The sequence below is a fragment of the Colias eurytheme genome, chromosome 13 (genome assembly GCF_061535395.1).
Source record: "Colias eurytheme isolate Ceu_HAF_F1 chromosome 13, ilColEury1 Martin Lab GWU primary, whole genome shotgun sequence".
NCBI classification, from domain to species: domain Eukaryota; kingdom Metazoa; phylum Arthropoda; class Insecta; order Lepidoptera; family Pieridae; genus Colias; species Colias eurytheme.
The window spans coordinates 10,873,705-10,893,824 of NC_142992.1; the positions used below are offsets into that span (position 1 = coordinate 10,873,705).

The window sequence follows — 20,120 nt, forward strand, 5'->3', positions numbered from 1 at the left end:
GAAGATCTCAAGTCATCTTTTTTGTATTTATTACTTCAGAACTTTCGACTGGGTGAACCGATTCTGATGATTCTTTTTATATTTGAAAGCTAGTACCTTCCGCTTGGTCCCATTTCAATGTCATTTAATGTTTCAAGATGGTTTATTTTTTTGTTTAAAAATGATTATTCCTAGAGTCTATTATTATATGTAATTTTACAGTTTAATAAAATCTTATAATTTATTTGCAAATTATATTTCTAACAATGTCTTATAATTTTTAAAAGAATAGAAAAAAAAATGATCAAGGCGGGATTCGAAACCGCGTCTTCCGCTGACGAAAGACGCAGGTTAACTATAAAGAATTTAAATGCTATAAAACTAAATAATTTGGAAAATCCAAAAGTGCACGCCTCATAATTTTTTTTTAATAAATATTTATTACTTAATTATTATTTTTGTTTATTTAATAACAATTAAACCACATCGAATCAGACCCTGAAAAATGAAAGGGTTCTATTCCTGAGCATACTCAAGCGTAAGAGAAAAAAAAAGACTCGATTAGTAAAGTATTTCGGTCGCTATCGTGTTAACAAGAAAAAGGATCCGCACATACAGACACACGGACGTCCAAGACAGAACTTTTTTAAACTGTTTTTTAACTAGTTTAAATAACAAAAATGACATCAAAAACATCATGAACGTTAAAAATAGTGTTTTTTCTTAATATGTGTGTGTATGTATTATCTTACAAGTGCAATGTATGATACATAAAGACATTTTAAGTTTGAAAAATCAGATGTTTTGCGCGAAGTGACAGTAGTACCCACCTCAACGCTTCGCTTATGAGGCGTGCAATATCATATTCAAAGTCTTACCTTTCCTTTCTGTAGATCTGCGATCCACTTCCTCAGCTGCAAGAGCCGTGATTCCTGGATCGGTGTGAGCTCTCCCAAGTACCTCTTGATGTATTCGCTGTCCAGGGTGTATTGGTCTATAAATATAAAGATTATTAATCAGTAAGAAGAACGAGGAAGAGAATTTAGTGAAGAATAAATAATGAATAAATAATAAATAAATATTTCGGGACTATTTTCACACACGGCACGATCTGATCCCATACTAAGCTTTCGCTTGTGTGCTGATAAACATACATATATAATTTTAAATAAATACTTATATAGATAATTAACACCCAGACACAGAGCAAACATCTATGTTCATCACACAAATATTTGCCCCGGGTGGGAATCGAACCCACGACCAGTGACTTGGAAGGCAGGGTCACTACTAGCCAACCGGTCAGTCAAGAAGATCAGCACAATTGGTCTATTAATAACATTATTCGTAGGAAGATCTAATATTTAAATAAGCTACAAGAAGATCATCTAATATTCAAATTAGCTAAACAGGGTGTTACAATTTTAACCGAAGTTTGGAATACCCTAAAGATTGTTTGAGGGTAGATGTAAAGATACTATTTTAATGTAACAAAGACACTTAGATACTTGATAACATTAAAACTAAAGATTTAATAACTATAAATAATGTTGTATTCGATTACCACAGCACACAACACAGCACACAACGCAACACAAGCGAAGCCGCAGGCTGAAGAAGCATAAACGCAAAAGTAACTGTATCCGTCCCGTTGTTTGTCCCATTTTCACGAGCTGAACGAATTTGGATGCTTGGAATATGGATTTTGACACATCATAAGGGCTATGTTACTTATATGATCATATGGTCCGATACTAAAACTAAAGTCGTTGAAATAGGTCACCATTTACAGTTACACAATAACGGATTACACAAAGGGCTGCAATAAATAAAAAAGTTAAAAGAGTAAGTAAAATAAATCCCCGTTACCCTAATTGCCCTGTCCTACTTGCCTAATGTTCCAAAAGACCTTGATACGTCCTTTCTGGGACTTCTCAAATCGATACTTTTATAACTCATAAGTTTCAATTTTCGGGAACCCAATTGTGTTTTTAGGTCTTGTAAATTCTGAAATTATCCCTTTTTATATACCCATTGACCCATTTTTATTTAGGGTGACTTATAACTTACGTTTAAATGAAGATTTTTAAATCTACACTGAATATTGTGCATAATCAAGTCATATAATATACCTAGATCCAAAAACCATCCCTACCTACCTAACCTACCTACCTTACTAAAAAAGTAAAATAAATTGTTCTGTAATTCACAACAAACAAACTAAAGTCACCAGATGAAACAAAAAAAGAAAACACGAGTACAAATCCTGAATATCTAAAAATAAATACAGCAGTAACACCAAAACCTGATTATACCCGAAATTATAATGCCATGAAAAATAATCGAATCTTATCGAATCGATTAAAATTTGAAAATGATCGGGTAAAAATATATCGCAATAAAGTTAAATACCTATTTAATTAATGGAAGTCAGTGACCTTAACGCTTGTCTTTAATTAAAATTATTAATCAAGCATAACACAACTTGCGAAAATAGCTTTCTAAATAAGCGGATTGTTTAAATATTTGCTATTTTGATTAGATCTATCGATTCTATTCGCTTCTTCCAATTAAAACTGAACAAATCATACAAAAGCTATCTGTTAAAATTGTTTATCAGTTTATTTATAAAAGTAGCTGTGCCCCGCGGTTTTACCCTTATTGCTCCACTCCTGTTGGTCTTAGCGTGACATAGCCTATAGCCTTCCTCGATAAATGGGCTATCTAACACTGAAATAATTTTTCAAATCGACCGCTCGTTCCTGAGATTAGCGCAGTCAAACAAACAAACAAACTCTTAAGCTTTATAATATTAGTATTAAAGAAATATCAGAAAAACCGATAATCCAAAACTTCATTACAAAAACATTAATCAAAACTCTCAGATTTATCTTCAGATCTTCAATCTGTTCAGAAAATCTATTTATACCTCCAATTATAAGGATAAAACAGGGTTAAAACTTTTTGCATTAAACATCTTCGGTGTTGAACTAAAACTCATTTCGAGTTCCGAGCATTTATTTGTCGAGCTTAGCACTGAGTTTTAAATATCTACGCACGTGTAGGGTTGCCACATCTAACTTATAAAAATTATTAAAAGCTAGTTGTGGGCTGTGGCTAAAACCATTAATTTCCTATTTCAGCACCTTAAGGGTTGATTTTTGAATAAAAAGTAATCGAATCATCGATGACTGACCGTGATTAACCATCTTAATATAAATAATAATTAATCAACACCGTAATATTGCAGTAACTAGTAGTAGTAGTAGTAGTACTAGTTAGTGTGACCACTTTTCGATAGGCAAGCAATTATAGGCATATTTGTTTATAAAAAATATTTAATAAAAAATACGTCTCATCTGGTTATCAGATCGGGTCTCCCACGGGCTATTAGACCATATAAAAATCCAGTGGTCATCGCCTCATCAAGCAACCCTGCTCAATTGCCGGCACTTTGACATAAAAAAATGTCAAAGACCTATAAAAAGTCTTGTAATGTAAAAAATTAGTAAATACAGAATAATCGTTTTCAACTCATTGTTCTGTGTAGTACAAGGAAGATCGTTTTGCCAACCCTATCTTAATAGGTTAAGTTCAAGGCCACTGCAGCACTTGAGCAAGAGATATCCTTCCAAGTTGTTATGTAAAAACTAAAAAGCTGGTAGACTGCTTTTGTTTTTATACTCTTTGTTATGTAAATGTGGGTATTTTTGTTAATACATGTTCATAGCTAAAATTTTTTTTAAATTAGTGAACAGACAAATGTTTATGAATTCCTTAGAAGTCAGAGCCGAAAATTTTCTGACTTAAATTTATGCGTTTTAATTTTCCTTTTGGGGTCTGTCCAAACAGCTTTAGTCTTTAAGACTAGCCTAGATTATGTAAATAAAGTGCCGAAATTTTTCATAAAGGCACCTTCAAGCGTAGACAACGATGAACACTTACATAAGATGACCCTGCTCGTTTGCGTAAGGTCTCATCTAAGCCCTCGTTATTTTTCTTTCTTGAAAATTTTCAATGGTAAGTTTCTATTTTTAATTTTAAGTCAGAGCCGAAAATTTCCCGACTTGAATTTATGCGTTTTCATAATTCATTTGGGGTCTGTCCAAATAACTACGGCCTTTAAGACTAGCCTATATTATGTAAATAAAGGGCCGAAATTTTTCATAAACGCACCTTCAAGCGTAGACAACGGTGAAGACTTACATAAGATGACCCTGCTCGTTTGCGTAAGGTCTCATCTAAGCCCTCTTTAGTCTTTCTTGAAAATTTTCAATGGTAAGTTTCTATTTTTAATTTTTTAAATTAATATAAGTACGATTTATAGAATCCATACATTTTCATATTACACATCATAAACAAACGACCTTCATAAGCGAAAATCACAATTTTCTAGTGATTCAATAAATAAATTATCAATTTAACTCCCTTAATATATTTTTTTTTATCCGCATTTTCATATTGACACAACAAATTCCCAATATTCATCCGATTCTACCTATCCTACCATAAAAAAGCTCAAGGGATATTACTCCCCATCCCATCCACCATTTTCCATAGCATCTTTACAAAGACCTGAAAAGCTTGTAAATAGTAATTCGAACCCTTATTATTTCCGCTCGGCGTTAAAACCTGAAAAGCTTGTAAATAGTAACCCTTATTATCTCCGCTCGGCGTTTGCCGTGGGCGGAGTGGACACTACTGAAACACCCACGCAGTACGACAATCTATTTATAGACACCTGACTTTCCATTGTTTATTTATGACAAGGGTCTTTATCGAACTTCTAAAGATGTTGAAGATCTAATACTGAATGGTCGAGATGGTATTGGCACTTGGATATCTTTGTTGTAGTGTTTGTATTTACGCGAGTATTATACATTTAGAAATTAAAGATTTTAACGGATTTTAAACGCAATATACAAAACTAGCTGTGCTCCGCGGTTTTACTGTTGATCTTAGCGAGATGATATATATCCTATAGCCTTCCTCGATAAATGGGCGATCTAACAACGAAAAATGTTTCAAATCGGACCTGTAGTTCCCGAGATTAGCGCGTTCAAACAAACTCTTCAGCTTTATAATATTAGTTTAGATTATTTTAAAATATCCATCCAAAAAATCGCTTTTAAAATCCGTTAAAATCTTTAATATCTAAATGTCTTTATTGTAAGTAAGTAATTTTCGATAAAATATCCATTAGACTTTATATCCGAGTACTATGTGTTACGTAAGTAGGTATTACCTAACTAGTTCCAAGGAAAAATCATTATATGCAAATAGAAAACTCCAAGGTCTACCTAGCCTCTTGAGAAATGAAGCTCAATAAATACCTTTTAGTTTGAGCTTTTAGTAAGATTCATTTTAATATGACTCTAAAGGGATCGAAGCCAGAATTTTGATGTATGACTGTTGCAACTAAGCAGTATACGTATACAACCCTGCTAAAAATGCTATCAAAAGGAAATTGCACTAATTTTATATTCAACTAGCTTTCCACCCGTGGCTTCGCCCGCGCAGTCAAAGAAAAACCCGCATAGTTCCCGTTCCCATGGGATTTCCGGGATAAAACCTATCCTATGTTCCGGGGAAAAAGTAGAGTATATCCTTTCTCGGGTATCAAAATATCTCTATACCAAATTTCATGCAAATTGGTTCAGTAGTTAAGGCGTGATTGAGTAACAGACAGACAGACAGACAGAGTTACTTTCGCATTTATAATATTAGTATGGATTGTATACAGCTTTTTCTTGTGTTCCCATAATATTTCCCCATTTCGTAATACCTTGATAAAAATATTTAACTTTTTGTAGCATTTCTGAATCTAGCATATTAAACGATTTCCCAAACTACATAAAAAATAAACAAAAAACCAAACAAAAACCATATATTACACTTATCTATCCCGTCTAAACAGGAATGAAAGAGGCGACGACAGAACATACACTATAATAACAGCACACACTAATACAATCAACAAATTATCCCATCTTGTACCACTTTCCCTGGCCGCTCTTTCATTATCACAGACACAGGGCTTAGCAGTTGCTAAGTTTGGTTTCGTTAAATCATCTTCAGAAAATCTTATCGTATTTGGAATATTATTAAACTCTTCGTTCGCTAAAGCAGTATTTCTTACTCTTTCTTCATATGCTTCGTAACCTTTTTTATCGTCACGATTATCTTTTATAGAAATATGGGAAGTTGAAGCTTGGTCATCTAGTTTCGATTTACTTTTGCTTCTACGCCAGAGGCTATGGCTAGATTTATCGTGTTCTCTATTAGTGGCAGATTTACTGCGCATTCTTAGCAATCTGTTTGACGATTTGGATAGGGCCAGGTTACTTCGTTTGGAGCTTGCAGATGTACCTGGGGAAAGGAGGAGGAGGTTAGGGTAAAGGATATTAGGAAAATATTACAGGGTAAGGATAGGTAAAAATGAAATGGATAGAGTATATAAGATTTGGTTTGAATTTCATTAATTCTTTCTAAGAACTTATTTCAACTTAGTTTTAAAAAAAAAATCACACTTTGCAAGGAAGCTTTTTATTGAATTATGAAAACTTTGAAACACAAGTATTTTTCTTGTTATTTATATAAGTTTTGTCTGGGCATGAAATCGAAACTGCTAAGAATTGAAAGCTAAACAAATGCGGACAACAAATTAATTTGAATTCATCGACTTATAATTGATCAGTGCTTTTATGCAGATATTTGTTTGACCTCACGTTATGTTTTCAATAAAATACAAGGTCTAGGACCCAATTCGTATTCCGGGTCACTGTTTAAAATATTTCGACTACCTATATTATTATTAATTATTTGTTTCCATTTAGAGCTAGGTCAAACATTAATAAATTATGAAAAATGTAGTCCTCATTATTTCTATACCCAATATTTTCTGTATCTCTTATGTATTATGATCTGACATGATTCCCTTCTACCAATTACATCATTTTCACATATATATTGTAATCTGAAATACTACCAATTACTTGGGCCTTTACAGTTTGCCAATTACGACAAAAATCCTGCTCTAATATGATACAAATGTTAGTCGTCTACCCTGGGAATATTTCATTTCTAAATAATTCCGAAGCCGTAACATTTGTTCGTAATAAACGTCTGCGACTTGAAATATTTCAGGGCAAGTGACATTCGCCCTGGGGCAATTAGTGAGTTCTAGTCGCTTTCTATGTCACTTTGCGAATTGTTGTTTGTGTCTCTGAATAATTAATGAATGAACAAACGTGTAAAGAAAAGGGGTAATGGAAATTTTGGGAATATCACACTACCAGGGGGTTAATTACAATCAGAGTTGAGAGTTGTTCGTCATATTTTACATTATTCTTTAACCAGTCATGTTCATAGGATGCGGCGTGAAGAAAACCACGTAGTAAGGAGGGCACTAAACTTGCCAAATAGAAGAAGGGGTCTGGGACGTCCCCCCGCCACTTGGTGGTCTACTATATCAAAAGACTTGGAGAGAGCCCAATTGAATAAACAGACAACCCAGGAAAGACCATCCTGGCGCATGAGAACGAGGAGAGCCGACCCCAAATAAAGGGATAAGGCAAAGGAAGAAGAAGAAGATCATAGGAACGTAAGACACTATGTAAATAATGTATTGGTTTCGTAGTATTTGATTCAATCGTCAGATCATTTGACCGGACCTCATTTTTAGAAGTCAGTGAAATATTTTGACTAGTAGTGAAAATGGTCCACAATGAGTGATGAAAAAAAAATATACTCTGCCTCACATCAGAACAGACAAATTACGATAAACATTTTCAATATTCCCACACATTATAATATTAGAGCGTTAGTAAATAGAGCAATATAAAACTTCTCCTCTAAGATGGGAAAATTTCCAAGCGTCTAAGTTATATCACTTTAAGGCTGCAGTCTAGCAAAATTGCGTTTTCAACAAGTTATTTGACAATTTTTTCCCGGCTAATGAAATGATAAACTGAATTTTTTTTTCTTGTTTATCAATTAGTGTTATATACGCAATGCGCGTGAATTTTTTCACATTTATAAAGTTACTTTATTTTACCTTAATCAGGCCTTCAAGATAATTCTCTTTCCGCCAAAGACATTTCGAGCTAAGTTTGTGCACTCACTACGTTGCAACCGATTACAATTTACACAATCTGATCAGCACATTATTATCCTTATATAGTCGTTATTAAAAACTGCTGAATACAATTGCCGAAAAACTTATGATTTTCCTAATTAGAACGTTATAAATTCATTAAATTTCCCATTTTTTGCCTTACAAAATCTATTGATAAATACTGCTAAAAGTTATTTTTTCCATTAATTTATTCGAGTTGGTTGAAGACCAATGAGTATTAATCCTTTAAAAAAATTTTTTTTTGAATTTTGATAATTCTTTAAATATTAAAAAAATATTTAAAATAATAAGGAAAAATCCTAGCGAATTTCTTTAGTCGCGCTCCTTGGGCCGGAGCGTTCTGACGTGTGCTCTACGCTCGATTTTCCTTCATACCGAAGTGAAAGTTGCTCTACTTCATTAAATTTAATATTTTTGTTAATTGATTATTTTTATCTTAGTTTTGTGCAAATATTCGTATTTTTAAACATTTGATTTCGATATGGAAAATAAACGAAAAATATACGCGTGTAACTACTAGAAAAAAAATTATCTTCGAACATAAAGTTAATGAAACCAAATAGATTGCAAAGGTGATTGGCAACAATTTCTTTATTTTACGGGGTGTCAGTAAAGGGATATATGTTTGTTTAAAACTAAAGTAAGCTCATAAATTTTCTTATAATATAATTTTTTTGAAGTTCCAAAAATGTTTATTTTTCGTTTGAGAAATACGAAATATAATATAAACTTGTATTGAGAACTTGAACTTCCCAAGTTCATCCGGGGAAATCCCCATACGGGGAAAATGATTTGTTTACTCCAAAATTGATCCGAGGTGTTTTAATTTTTTCTTCTAGTCATTTTCAACGTAGCGGCATGTTGTTTGATTATTAATTTTGTAACTTAAATACAGGATGTTGGTTTTATATTCTGATCTTACAGACGCGCTGACAAATTTAGTCCACCATTTCTAGTTTAGTCTACCAACTCTAAGTACCAATATTAAAACGAATGGATTATCACCACATCATCAAAACTCAGATGTAATGGAAGATCACAATAACATAGAAAATTCAGTGGGGTTGAGAACTAAACAAACAGAAGTAACAGAGACGCGAAGAATAAAAAAAGAGAACGAAAACGATAATTCGTTGATGCTTTCCCTATTCGACGTATTGTTAGGGTACATCACCAATCTGCAAAAAACAAAACTGATGATTCCCAATTGCTGATTAAAAATGAAAAACAAATAATCGACAACAGTGGTGAAAATTTGCTGATCACAATGAAACATCCTTCAGTGGTAGCAGATTTACTCATTTAAAATGTATCGGTGAACAGCGTAAAGGAGAGGAGGACAGGAAAACATTATGAATGTGGATGGTGGATTGTATACAGGGATTGTGGATTGTATCGATAAGTATGTGCAGGCGATTATGACGTTATTATTGCAGGTATCAAAAAACTTAAAACTGATATCGAAATTACTTTACCTAATGAGCAAAATGACAATAATAACTTTTTATAAGTATAACGAGAAATATCTAAAAAAATTACTTTATACACTCCCATATCAAAAAGAGAAAATGGGACTAGTAGAAGTTAAATGTCTAATTCCGGCAAAAGACATGAATGCGGAAGATGCGGTTAAAAAAAAATTTAATATTTGAAATACAATGTAAAAAATAACACTTTTGTCATAGATAAGAATCATGACTATTTTTTCCAAATTCAGGGACAACTAAACGTTGCAGAAGCAGAAGTCTGCTTATTTGCTGTTTGGACTGGAGTGAATCATTCGTTAAAAATAGAATATATAAAAAAGTATGTAACGTTTAGGCAAAATAAAATGATGGACCATTATCAAGATTTTACATAAATTGCCTACTGTCAGAATTGCTTGATTCGAGACTTCAGCATTCGATGCCCATCAAGGACCCATCCTATATCATTCAAGCGATTGAAAAAAAAGAGATAAATCCAGTGCAACTGATAAAGCATCAGAATGCTAGCAAAAGATTTATTAGGTTTATCAATATAAATCTATATATTATACATTATATAATAAATCTGTAGAAGACGCGAAGACTGACATCCGCGCGGACGGAGTCGCAGGCGGAAGCTAGTCAGAAATAAATATCTTTTGTTTTCATTTGCGTATTTTTCTATTTTATAATTTTTTAACACAAACATTACATTTTTTTTATTAAATACAAAATTTGTTTATCCGTTTTATTAGTTAAACTGAACAACTTTCACTAAGAAACTTAGGTCGAAAAAAATGTATAGAGTTATGCATTTTTTATGGAAAGCTTATTTTTTTTTTATATTTCGTCCAAATTTCTTTGTAAAAGTTGATCAGTTATATAAACATGAAGTTGAAGATATCAATAGAAAGTATTCGCAAATTTTGTGTACTGATAAAAAAAAATCACCCGGTGTAATTTTCACGAAAATTGTTTCAAATTGTCATTTTTGGTACTTATTACGAATATTAAATTATACGAATGATTTAATTTTTAAAAATTAAGTGGAGCAACTTTCCCTTAGTACATTTGTATTATTTACATATAGGATGACAGGATGCATTTGTTTGCACTACTAGACCAAGCCCTTAAGCTTGAACCTAAGTTATTAAATATAAAGTAGAAGATAACTTACAGCGACTCCGTACTGACGGGATGCATTATTCAAAACTACCCGCCCCAAGTTGCTCCAAATATAGAACTGAATATTTATTATTACTTCAATATTTTTGATGCCAAAGCTTATTTGAAGGTGGAAGTTAAACAAAAATTCTGTTTGATATTTGAATTATGGAATATACAGTTTTTATCAGTTTTAAGGATTATTTAAAAAGTGTATTGGTAATGGGACTTTGTATATCTGAATATCTAATAAATACGAGTATGTATATAAATACGAGTATGTATATAAATACGAGTGTGTATGTATGTTTAAGACTTCATATTTCAATACAAAACTGCTTAATCGATTGCGCATTGCAATATTAAGCAGATAGATAAATTAGGCCTCCATTAATTTTTACCTGAGAAACGCATTTTTTATATTATTCTATGTCCTAATAATTTTAATAAGCATGCGCCATTTTGTTTAACATTTTTTCATAGTCTCGTTTTAATAGCGAAACTTTTAAAACAACCGAGCTATAAAAAGGCACAAAAATGCAAAATGGACGTTATCTCGACATAAAATCTCACTTATCATAAATAAATAATTATGCAAAGTAGTTATTATCATAGCTTCAAACGACCAATCTTGGCGACGAGCAGTCTTAAAAATGCTATTAGGCTGCTTACACACGGAGCGTGTAAACGCGTAAATTCCTTTTTTTCCACGTAAAATAACAAATTAGTACTCATTGTGTAGGAAGTGCTATTCACGTAAAAAATAATATATTTGAGTACTTATATTATTGAACAAACCTACTAGTTAATGTTGCAAAAAGCAAATAAAATTATTTTATTCAATATTTTGCAATGATGAAATTTTGTTGATATGACCAAAGAGTAAGTAAGTAACAGGAGTGCCATTTTGTCAATCTAATCGCACCTCCTGAAGTTCGGAAAAACGCAAAAATACAATTCATTTGAAAACTATCGTTTTCATTCTTATATTCAACTTAAAATTGATGCCGAAAGTTTAATCACCTTTGATATATTTACCAAAAAATATTTTCCATCTGCCACATGTATAAGCAGCCTTTTTCATAAAAAATACTAACCACCCGAGGTCACAGTATATGTATAATCCGCAGAGGCGACAGACGGTAAATAATTCATACGCTATGCCACTGTTTATTTACTGTGGCCCATTATAATGTCACGGTGACACGGACACGCGAGCGAACCATTTCATTGTTTATTTTGGCTTTATTCTGGTGTCAATTTCAAAAATTATTGTTTTTTTTTCAGTTTGCATAATATACCTACTCTTCAAATACTCTTAATTTAGTTGGTAGACGCTGTCCTAGGAAGATAAATTTAAGGAAACACTATCAATATTTCCCGTTCGTACAGGTATAGTCGTCTTGAAAGTATACAGTGTGGAAAACACTTACGATACGACTACACAAATCAACAAAAATAATACACAAACAATGAAGCTGTACAAGTAGGCGGTAGTATGTAGTGCATAATGGTGGTGGAACTTTTTTCGTACAGGTTGTAAACTTTTCAATCAAGCATGATCGACGTAAAAATTGTCAAAAAATAGGGATTCAGCAATTTTAGACGGATAGACCAGGGGCCGGTAACGCGGGTCTTCTGAGTAAAGTAAGACTACGCTCACTCACCCGGCACGGAGCGGCGCGGCGACAGCGGCTCGGCGCCGCGCGACACAGCACGCCGCAGCTCGCGGTTGCGCGCCGCCGCGCCCGCGCTCCACACGGGCAGCTCGCGCACGCCGTCCGCGTGCACCTCGCGCATGAACACCTCGATCAGCTCTTTGCCTACGGGAATAATGCCAAATTTCAAAAAAAAGACGAGATACGACAACAGTCACGTTATAAAAGGATGATCATACAGGACGTCCACATGAACAACTAAATGACAGCAGTACTTAATAGAAACTATAATAGACACAATTTATCCAAAAACATCATTTAAAAACGATAAAAACACAGAAGGCTAAATGTTCTTAGAACAACTAAACTGTAGAAAAAGATCAGAAACTATAACATTCTTGCCTGCAGACCAGCAGAACTTTGCACCCCTAGAAATGTGCATACACGTTCTATTAAGCTGTTATGTAATAAACCACCATCATCAAATCCCAAATATAACATCCATCTACCCTCCTTAACTTCTAGACATGAATTATCACCCCAACTTTCTTGCAAACTTACCAGGCTTCTAAACTCTTCAACATCTGGACATGAATTATCACCCCAACTTTCTCCTACACAGGTACTTCCTTACCTTTAGCAATATTAGCGGCGTACTGCTTCATGGCGATCTTCTCGACCGTACTCTCGAGCCCGAAGAAGTTCTTGACGTCGAGCAGCGCGCTCTGCTCGAAGCACGTCCACTGCGCGTTCTCGGGGTGCACCTGGAGAGATCGGTGAATTAACGTCTATTTTCTACTAGCTGTGCTCTGCGGTTTTACCCGCAGTATTCCACTCCTGTTGTTGTTTCAGCGTGATGATATAAAGCCTTATAGCCTTCCTCGATAAATGGGCTATCTAACACTCAAGAATTTTTCTAATCGGATCAGTAGTTCCTGAGATAAGCGCGTTCAAACAAACAATCTCTTCACTTTTTAATATTAGTATAGATATGTTTGTCCAGCTGTTACCCGCAGCTTCAACCAAGTGGTGAAGGAAAATTTCCATGGTTATAGGTTGTTTCACCACGGTATGATGCAACAATAACAGACAGAGAGACAGAGGGAAATTAGGTCGATTTCATAAACTTTATCAAAAAGTTGATCAATTATCGGTTTATAAAAAGAAAAACAATTATTGAAGCTAAAAACTTTAATGAAATAAATTAAATTCTTATTGTAGTCGACGCTCTAATGTAAAGAGTTCCAAAAACAGGTTACTACACCGTGATAATAATTATAATTGCTAAATAATGGTTAAGTTAAAATCAAGAGAATAAATACGTAAAATAATTCCACAAGGAAAATGCGAGATGTATGAAATTAAAGGGAAAACATTGCTTTTAATCACACACAATGACTTTAGATCCATAACAAATAATTGTCCGATTTAACGACTCTTAATGGATGCACTTTAAAACAATTGTAATATTTACAATGTTTACAATAATAAACGTATATATGACTACTTTTGTCTCTGGCTTCGTCTGCTATATGCCTAATGTACTAAAAAAAGTTGACCGTAATAATAGAATCTCATTGCCCATAAGATCCTTTTCCATTGGAAGAATACGTAATGACACATCTATCATCCACTATAGACGTACCATTTGTATGTAAATTGTTTTCCAAACTTTCTGACATGAACAACTTCGTACCGCCTTATACGCCTCACAATGAATCATTATCACAACGAGGATAGCCTGGTCAAGATTCGACCTTCTTACTAAAACGATTGTCACCTTCCTTCCATAGCATCATGATGTAACATGACAATATTTTTCGACAATATTTTTACAGCCTTACTAAATGCGAAAGTATGTTTGTCTTTTCTTCACGTCGTAACGCAGCTATTTTATGATAAATGTATGATTTTTGTGTCTGGAGATAGTTATTAGTCTAGTCTAGAGAGTGACATCCATACTAATACTATAAATGCGAAAGTAACTCTGTCTGCCTGTCTGTTACTCAATCACGCCTAAACTACTGAACCAATTTTCATGAAATTTGGTATGGAGATATTTCGATACCCGAGAAAGGACATAGGCTACTTTTTATCCCGGGAAATTGACGCAATCCCGGAAATCCCACGGGAACGGGAACTATGCGGGTTTTTCTTTGACTGCGCGGGCGAAGCCGCGGGCGGAACACTAGTAGGCTATAATTATATTTTGAGCTGGGTGAAATATCTCATTGCTTACATAAACGGAAATAATCATCTTGATACATGAAGAAAAAATATTAAAGAACTATTTACGAAACTGAAACTACAATTTCACAAAAAGTCACAAATGAAAACCAAATCAAATCCAGACATATTCAAGAAGTTATATAAACCATCTAGCATTTTAACATTCAACAAACTCATGAATTTCTAACTGAAACAGATTACAATATATTATAACTCCATTATAAAACAGTACATTAGGAAGTACATCACATCAAGCGTAACAAAAACATCGATTTCATTACAATATTGTTTTCAATACATATACCAAAGCGAGACGGTATCTACAATCTACAGGGTGTCCCACCGTCGCGTCGGTATACTAAGCTCAAAGGTTGTAGCTTTGCATACGCTGTACGTAAAAATACTTATAAAATTCCAGACGCATTTTTTTTCAAATAGATGAATCTTAAAACTATGTGTACACCGCTAACAAGCAACCTGCCCAACTTTGCCACCCGCACGTGAGCTATCTTTGTTTTTATAGACAAAATGCTCACATTAGCGTGGCGGTATAATATGCCGGCTGCGCGAAGCTAGAGAAGAAAACATGGATTTTAAGGAAAAATTTGACGATGTGTAAGTGATCGGTATATGCACAACTACAAGTCCCTTCGCGCTTAGTATACAGATTGTGGGACACCCTGTATATTATGTTTCTATGCGGAACGGTGTCCGGCGTGTTATGTTATTCTAAGGAGTACCTTGTGGGTGACCCTGTTGTATTAATGTGGATTATTTACAGCATAATATCCATGTGGTATATGTCTTTACATTTACGTAACAATATTTAAGCGACGGAGAGAAATGAAGTGTATTTGCAGAAGACATTTAAAGTAAGTAAAGTTTTGTGTCAATGTATTACGGCCATTTTATCAGGCACGTTACACGTATCATTAAAATACAATATTCCAAATTGATTGGGAATAGAGTTATGTGCACTCTTCAAAGATTGTCGAGTCAGAGTTTATAACTAAACCTTAACGACATTTTAAATGCCTTGTAAAGATAAAATTAATAAACAAAGAAACCCCAGTGAATTATGATGAAATAAACTATGAAGGCCAATAAATGCATTGACAGCTAAATAGATAAATTGATCCTCACATCCGGGTACTTCGTATTATACAGTCATTAAAATCAATATAATACATTAAGATGGGACCATCATGTCGTATAGCGATATTGTTTCCAGAGTGGGAAAGTGATAGCGCTAGATGACCTTTATAGCTGTCTTTTTTCCACACTGGAAATAATACTGCTTTAATACATTATGGTACGGGGGCAGTGTTGCAATAAAAACGACATCTACATATCCACATAGGGAGTTGAGAGTGTTATACAGCATAAATGGCAATTTAATAACACTTGTTTTTATATATTATGAACGGAAGAACAAAAAATAATAAAAACTGAACTATATTAAATAAAGATTGCTTTGTGAATGAGGTAATAGCATTTTATCTATCGGTTATCCCATCTGTTTATCTCTCGGTTTTTCGAGCAAACACGCCCCTCTAAATATTTCAAAAATTAAAGCATTAAAATTTAAAATCAATTTATAAATATTTGAATAATTCAATAAGTAATTAAATCCATTTGCATAATTAAGAGCTAGCGCGCACGAGCAACTTTGTCTCCGCAACTATTTTGTCTCTCCCATCAATTTGTATGGGGAGTTGCGTCGCTACGTGCGCGCACTTTCATACTAGCCCATAGGTAGGAGGAAAATAGTTGCGGAGACAAAATAGTTGCGGAGACAAAGTTGCTCGTGCGCGCACTGTCTTAAAGAATTCAATAATATGTACAAAAAATATAAAAACAAATGATTCGAACCCGCATCTTTCGAATACCGTAGCGATGTGACTAGACTATTTTGCTACGACAAAATAGCAAAACACAATCTCGCCAGTGTTTACAAACACTGTTATCTTATCGGAACATCGCTGAATGTCACGATACAAGACGTTGACATGGATACGATACTCCATGTGAGGGTAGACGATCGATAGCCTTTATGGGCTATCTACACAATGGGCAGCGTTGGCCCAACAAATGATCGTCGATGTTTGCGGTTTGCCGCCATTACGGCGATTACGAATAAACCGTCTACGCGCGCTGCGCTATCGTGATTGCTTCCAACTTCCAAGCAATCGCCTAACGCATTGTGTAGAGGGCCCATTACATGTTACAATGTTAGTGATTGCAGACATATAATACTCTTTTAACTTTTAAGTATGTCCTTAAAATTTGATTCAAGTAATGAAAGCCAACGGGCTACCGTGATGTCTCATAACAATTCTGGTGTAGGAAAGTGATGGCACTCTACACTTGTCTTGTTCCCATACTGGAATTAGTACTACAACCTATAACATTCAGAACACGTCTTGGCTCTTTTTCATTGCCACAACGAGTCGAATTTCGTTGTAGTCTATTCAGTCAGCTGTTTTTATTTATAAGCAAAACATGTTCAACACAATTTCAAAATATTAATCTTTATAATATACCTAGTAGGAATTGGATGTAGTTAATAATATGTGTGTGAACTGTTTATGTAGACACTATGTAAAATATAAAACGTAATCTCTTTTCTCTTCAAGCATTTTAAATCGTGCGATTTCTTTCAACAATGCTCACGTCTCAAGGATCAATGCAAGTACGAGGCCTTCGTAACTTTATCCTCTTGTTATCTCCAGGGTCACGGGGAATACCTAGTCTATAGAATACCTTTTAGACGAAAGATTACCTTATATGTATACTTAAGCTACTTTTAGAAGCTATGATTATCTATTTCTGAATAAACCTGTTGTCATAGACAAATATTATAATCTGTATTTTAATTATTGTATAGTCTGTATGGTATCACAGTAAACTGCAATTGTCTTTGCCCTCCTCCTGTCTCTTTGGTTCGTGGTGTAATGTCGTACGTGCGCACAATGTAGCATGTACAATAATAAAGTATTATAAAAATAGTTTGGAAAATCCAAAAGTGCACGCCTCATAATTTTTTTTTAATAATTATTTATTAATTATTATTTTTGTTTATTTAATAACAATTAAACCACATCGAATCAGACCCTGAAAAATGAAAGGGTTCTATTCCTGAGCATACTCAAGCGTAAGAGAAAAAAGATGTAAAATTTTCGTCGGCGCCATATTGAATTTTAGTTTTGACCTCATATTGGTTAATAGATACCCCAATAACCATGAAAATGACACCCATGACGAAAATATGTAAAATTTTCGTCGGCGCCATCTTGGATTTTAGTTTTGACCTCATATTGGTTAATAGCTACCCCAATAACCATGAAAATGACACCCATGACGAAAATGTGTAAAATTTTCGTCGGCGCCATCTTGAATTTTAATTTTGACCTCATATTGTTTAATAGCTACCCCAAAAACCATGAAAATGACACCCATGACGAAAAGATGTAAATTTTTTGTCGGCGCCATCTTGGATTTTAGTTTTGACCTCATATTCGTTAATAGCTACCCCAAAAACCATGAAAATGACACCCATCACGAAAAAAAGTCAAATTTTCATCAGCGCCATCTTGGATTATAGTTTTGACCTCATATTCGTTAATAGCTACCCCAAAAACCATGAAAATGACACCCATGACGAAAAGATTTCAAATTTTCGTCGGCGCCATCTTGGATTTTAGTTTTGACCTCATATTGGTTAAAAGCTACCCCAAAAACCACCCACATTTGCAAATGTGTTTGCTACTTAGGAAAAGTTCAGATTTAAAGATATAAGTAGGTAATGTGACGAATTTAATTTATTTCATTCCGACTGTTTCTCGGAATAACATACATTTACTAAGAATTGCATACAATGCCGGTTTTAATATATTGCCGGTAACATAGTATTATGTATGATAATAATTCTTAAAAAAGTATTTTATACATTTCTTAAAAAGCTTCGATATTGTATACAATAATACAATTCATATTCAAATTGTTGTAAAATAGTCACACTTTTTTAAGTTGGTTGAATACACTAAAATACTTATAAGGATCGTACCTACTAATAAAAGTAACAAAATGAATTTTTAAAGTTCCCAGTAATCTTCTGGAATCAATTTCAATAAAAATATAAAAATTCACTTCAAAAAAAAAAAAAAAAAAAACAGCCGAGTTTTTTTTTGTTTATTTAATAACAATTAAACCACATCGAATCAGACCCTGAAAAATGAAAGGGTTCTATTCCTGAGCATACTCAAGCGTAAGAGAAAAAAAAAGATTCGATTAGTAAAGTATTTCGGTCGCTATCGTGTTAACAAGAAAAAGGATCCGCACATACAGACACACGGACGTCCAAGACAGAACTTTTTTAAACTGTTTTTTAACTAGTTTAAATAACAAAAATGACATCAAAAATATCATGAACGTTAAAAATTGTGTTTTTTCTTAATATGTGTGTGTATGTATTATCTTACAAGTGCAATGTATGATACATAAAGACATTTTAAGTTTGAAAAATCAGATGTTTTGCGCGAAGCGACAGTAGTACCCACCTCAACGCTTCGCTTATGAGGCGTGCAATAAAGTTAATTTGTCAGCATCCACAAGTTTTGTTTCAAATTTCAATATACAATTATTTCAATAAAACCTATTATTTAATGCTCATAATTTCATAAAACTAACAAAATAAATGTTTAAAAAAGACATTGATACAGAAAGCACAAAAAGGCGGCAGCTAGTTGCTAAAAAGTAAAAATGTATGTAATTAATTAGATAGATTATTTACTATTTGGTAATCTGTAGTATTATATTTAACTTATTATATTAGTATTTAACTGTATATAAATAATATAAATTTATATTATTTATAAACAGTTTTGATCAGAAAAAATTTGATCACAGACGTGACGGGACTCGAACCCGCATCCTTTCGCGCCAATCCGGGGCGGATGCCTTTACAAATATGTAATGTTATAATCAAAAACACTCAACTTAATTAACGATTATCATCAACATTAAAATTTAAAAGCATTTATAACACTCTCAAATATTTCGTAACTATTCGCAAAACTGCGCAATAATGGAACCCAAATCGATACAACTTCGCTTATCTGATAACTTTTATTGATCACGTGCGAGATTTGATTAGTTAAGGTTAACGCGTGACTTTCCTTGCAATTTCATTGTCATTTATCGATACCAAAAATCCGTAGCATGATAAATTGCATTCCAAGAACCATTCAAATTCTAACATAAATAACGTAATAAAATGTATCCTGTATCTTGAAGATTAAATTGATACGACTTTCAAAGTACATCTTTACAATAAACGTTTATTAAAGCAGTTATACTACTTCTACTATAAACGCCGCCTCCTTGGTACAGTGGTTGACGCGTGAGCGTAGAACCGAGGGGTCCTGGGTTCGATTTCCGGTGGAGACGAAGAAAAAAAAATGTCTCGGTCTGGCAGGACACTGACTG

The 20,120-nt window shown here is 33.7% G+C and overlaps 1 protein-coding gene across 1 annotated transcript in view; it reads right to left on the bottom strand.

Moving 5' to 3' along the window:
* Nucleotides 1-20,120, bottom strand: part of retm (real-time) — a 65,003-nt gene that overhangs the window by 10,426 nt on the left and 34,457 nt on the right. The window contains exons 4-6 of the mRNA XM_090108550.1: nucleotides 13,039-13,168; nucleotides 12,414-12,569; nucleotides 858-973 (exon numbers count right to left, since the gene is read on the bottom strand). Coding sequence (XP_089964676.1) covers nucleotides 858-973; nucleotides 12,414-12,569; nucleotides 13,039-13,168 — 402 coding nt within the window. The remainder of the gene's footprint in view (nucleotides 1-857; nucleotides 974-12,413; nucleotides 12,570-13,038; nucleotides 13,169-20,120) is intronic.